At 55.6% G+C, this 4,054-nt stretch overlaps 1 protein-coding gene across 1 annotated transcript in view; it reads left to right on the forward strand.

Moving 5' to 3' along the window:
* The window catches only part of LOC104996054 (zinc finger protein castor homolog 1-like), a 7,788-nt gene extending 6,223 nt beyond the window's left edge, over positions 1–1,565 (forward strand). Inside the window, exon 5 of the mRNA XM_010850187.1 lies at positions 1,357–1,565. Within this exon, the coding sequence (XP_010848489.1) occupies positions 1,357–1,565 (209 nt within the window). The remainder of the gene's footprint in view (positions 1–1,356) is intronic.
* The last annotated feature ends 2,489 nt before the right edge of the window (positions 1,566–4,054 follow it).

Raw genomic sequence — 4,054 nt, forward strand, 5'->3', positions numbered from 1 at the left:
CGGGGATCTTCTTCAGGGAAACAGAAGGTGCTCTTGTCCGGGGTGGGACAGGGGCCCCGCAGGGTGAGGCGGGCGCTGACCCTGCCGCCCCCCACCCCCAACCCCACGCCGCGCCGCTGGGATTCCTCATTGCTCAGGGCTGGGACGGGCGCCAGGGGTCCCTGTGCCCCCCGCCCCATACCCCCGGAGGCGGGCGGGCACCTGTAGCATCTGCAGGGCCTCCCATTCGTGCAGCTAAGACCCTCCCTCCTGGCCCCGGGGGAGGGCGGGGCAGGAGGCGGCCGGCGGGTGACACTACAGGGACCGCGGAGGGAACCTCCTGGAACTGGCCAAGCTGAGGGCTCCGGGGCACTCGGCCCCCAGCGCGGGGCCTGGCCGGGTGTCACCCCCGAGGGCTGGGGCCTGGGAAGGGGGCACCTCGGCCTACCCGCTGCCTGCCAGCCGGTGCTGGGATGCTGGGCCCTCAGGGGGTCTCCGCCACCCAGGTGGTAAAAACAGGAAGGATGCGACTGTTTGGGGCTTTAATAGTCAACATGGAAAAAAATTCGAGGAAGTTGTACAGTATTTTTCCTGTAAAGGTTTATTATTCTACACAGAACAAAATAAAAACAGCAGGCGGGCGCCCAGAGCACAGACCGCCTCCGGACCAGCCCTGAGGTTGGAGACCCGAGTGCAATTGCTCACGTGGGGTTTTGTTTAGCGTTTAGTTAGAGGCCTTAACCAGGTTGAGGCTGTCTGTCTTTACACTAGCACTGATGGGAGCTGCGTGATTCCAACTTTTAACTTGAATTTTGTAGAGACAAGAAAAAAGGACTATTACTGTTGATACAAGTTTGTAGTTAATTTAACATTTGAGTTTTTCTCTATTGGTTATGCGTGTGGCTTTATAGGGCTTTTTTTTTTTTTTCCAGTTTGTTTTATTATTTTGTTTGGGATACTTCTTTGCTGGTTCAACCCACCCAGATTTGGTTCCCTTTGCAAAATACACCCCTGTCCCCCATCACCGCCCCCTTCAACGATGAGGTCACCTACCCCAGAGCTGGCCCCCACCTGCCAGGCACACACCCAGCCGATGGCTCTGATGGCGACAGGGACTGAGGGCACGCTGCCCAAGGCCTCTCCTGTTCACCTTCTCTCCAGGTCAGGCCGCGTGCCCCATCTTAGTTGGACCCTGTGACATGGCCACAGGGAGAGCTCTAGGTCCAGCCTTGGGGAGGGGCTGTCACCATAGCCTCCTACCCCTGGGTCTCCAGGGGAAGCCTGACCCAGCTGTTGGAGGCGGACAGGGCAGTCGTTTCCTTTTTTTTTTTTCCTTTTCTTCCCAATTTTTTTTTTTGTCCTCCTGGCTGCCCACAGCCAGAAAGCCAGGACCATCTGAACTGGAGAGAACGCGGGAGGGACTGGTGAGACGGATGTACCTGATTCAACAGGAAACAAGTGGTTTTCTAGAACAGCCCCTACCAGAGCCTCCTGAATTCTGTGGGCACCATGTGCTGCTGCTGAGCATTCGCCCAGACTTTGTGCCCGACCACAGAACCGTGGAGTCTGTGGAAGGAGTTTTGTAAAGGAAAATAAAATTTTTTTCAATGTAGCAAAATCAAAAAAAAAAAAGAAAAAGAAGATGCCGACAGTGCGAAGTCTAGCCTTTTGTAACCTTCATATTGCACACTAGGACTATAAGCCATTGCTAGCTCATTTTGAATTTTAATGTGTAATTTTTGTTTTATTTTCTTTCTGTGGGGAAAACAATGCTTGATCCACCAATGCTCTTTTTAATGTTTTATAACTATGTATGTGTATATATATAAATATAAAATAATATGTATGCACATATGTGTGTGTATATATCTATATGTATATACATATATAGATATATAGAGATATATAGAGAGGTTTTGAGATGAAAATGCAGAACGTGAAAACCGAACTGAACAGCGTGTGCTCTGATTACTTGAATCTGGTCTCCTCGGCACCTGGTTATTAAGAACTGAATATTTTTCCACTTGAATTTAGTGCTATTAGAAATTTAATATATGTGTTTTATTTATTTGATTTTTTTTTTGCATGACTGATGCAAGGTTTGACATTTTCACTCAATAAAAACTGGAAAAAAAAATCTATCAAGTTATCTTTTATTTTTGAAATCAGCCCCAAGCGGCTGGCAGTGACCCAGCTGTGCAGCGCGGCACAGCCTCCATGGAGGCCCGGGCTCCCTGTGCCAAGGGAGGGGAGGAGGGTGTCTGTCACCCTTCAACTCTGGGAGGGAAGAGGGCAGCCTAGTTTCACCTCTGGGATGGGGCCAAGTGCTCCCAGGTGGCTGGGAACAGACAGTGGGGGACTTGGGCCCAGCCCTGCCCGAAGGCCCCATGGAGGCTCAGAAGCTACCTGGCCTAGACGCCTTAGGCCTCCAGCATGGCTCCAGGGGCTCCCAGGCCCCCACCCTGGCCAGCCCTCTCCCCAAGCAGCCAGGGCTACTGGGCAGGCGCTTGGCAGGGTCCTCCCTCTGCCTCCTCCCTCGGCTCCTTCCTCCTTCCTGCAGGGACCTGCCCGGGCTGGGAACAGCGCGTACCCGGATCTGATCCGGATGCTGGCTCGTCTCCTGCCAGGAGCACAGGGGGGCAGAGCCGGAGGGGGCTGATGCCTGAGTCTGTAGCCACCAGCCCCAGGTCCGAGTTGCCAGCTCCGGTGGCACCATGGCTGGGGCTCCCTCAGAAGTATGGGTGGCACGAGCACTCCAGTCAGGCCCCGCCCAGAGCAGGCCTCCTCCTTAGCCCTGACACTTGTAGGTGGTGGCCTGCGTCTCAGTAAACCTCCTCCTCTGTACCATCTTGCCAGCCCTGCCCTGAGTTCACCTCCTTCCAGGTGGCCAGGCGTTCAGGGCCTGGGGGAGGAGACGTGACGTGGGCTGGGCCTCCGGGCTCCTCAGCCTTCAAAGGTGGAGCCTCTCCCTCGATGTCACATCCTTGCAAGGAGGTCGCCCCTTTCCTGGGGAGCCTCAGCCAGGTGTCACCTCCCCACCCAGGACTGCAGGGGCTGCGGGCAAGGGGGACCGCAGGGGGCACAGGCGAGGGGGCTGCACCGCTCCCAGGGCCCCCAACATGGTCACTTTTTCACTGTGAAAGCCTCTTCTCTAACCCAGCCCCAGCACAGAGGGCCCTTCCCTTTCTTCTCTCCTCCTGGAACCCAGCCCACAGGCTATTTACATAAATATGTTTGTAATAGACACGAAAATATATACTTTTTTCTGTCTTATTAAAATGTTCAAGTTGGAACTCGCCTATTGTTTGTGGATATCTCAATTCTGTTAAATAAAACAGTGACTAATTTATGGGCTAAAACACAAGTTCAACAAATTAAAACCATTACTGGAGCTTCACAGGCCCTGGTGGGCCGAGCAGCCCTCCCGTGGGGCCTGAGGGGAGGCAGGGAGCCAGGTTCCGACCTCAGCCCTCAGCTGGGTGGGTGGGTGCTGCGACCACAGGGCTCCATTTGGGCACTGCCGGGGGGGGGCCGGGCCCACAGAGGCTCCAACTCCAGGTGGAGGGTGGGGGGAAGGTTAGGACTCGGGATAGACCCCAAAACTGCCCCCTCTGCAGCTGCCCCCAGATCTCCTGGGGCCGGATGGACCTTGGGAGACCCAAACACGGGTAAAGAGGAGGCTCAGCCTAGCTGAAGGCAAGACTAGCTTTTAAGCTCCACTCAGGACAAGACAGGGCCCAGGGAAGGGTGGGCTGGGCCTCAGGGCACCCCTCAGAAGAGTCTCAGGGAGACAGGGACCTGGGACACAGGAGGAACCTGTACCCAGGTCAGCCCACAGCCCTGAGCCCCAGGCACCGCCCCTTGAGGCCAGGTGACCCGCCCCCAGGAGGGAGGGGCCTGCAGTGGGGAGGCGTGGTTGGGGGGGCGGGGAGCCGTCGCCCCGCCCCAGGGTGCAGGGTGGGCCTGGGTCCCACAGTACTCCCTATGGCTTGTTGGACTCAGTAGGAATTGCAGTAAAACATGTTTTCATTCTGGGGTTTAATTAGCTGTGGTGGTGTGATGCTCCTACACCCAA

This window comes from Bison bison, unplaced genomic scaffold (genome assembly GCF_000754665.1).
Source record: "Bison bison bison isolate TAMUID 2011002044 unplaced genomic scaffold, Bison_UMD1.0 scf7180017864289, whole genome shotgun sequence".
Classification (NCBI taxonomy): Eukaryota; Metazoa; Chordata; class Mammalia; order Artiodactyla; family Bovidae; genus Bison; species Bison bison.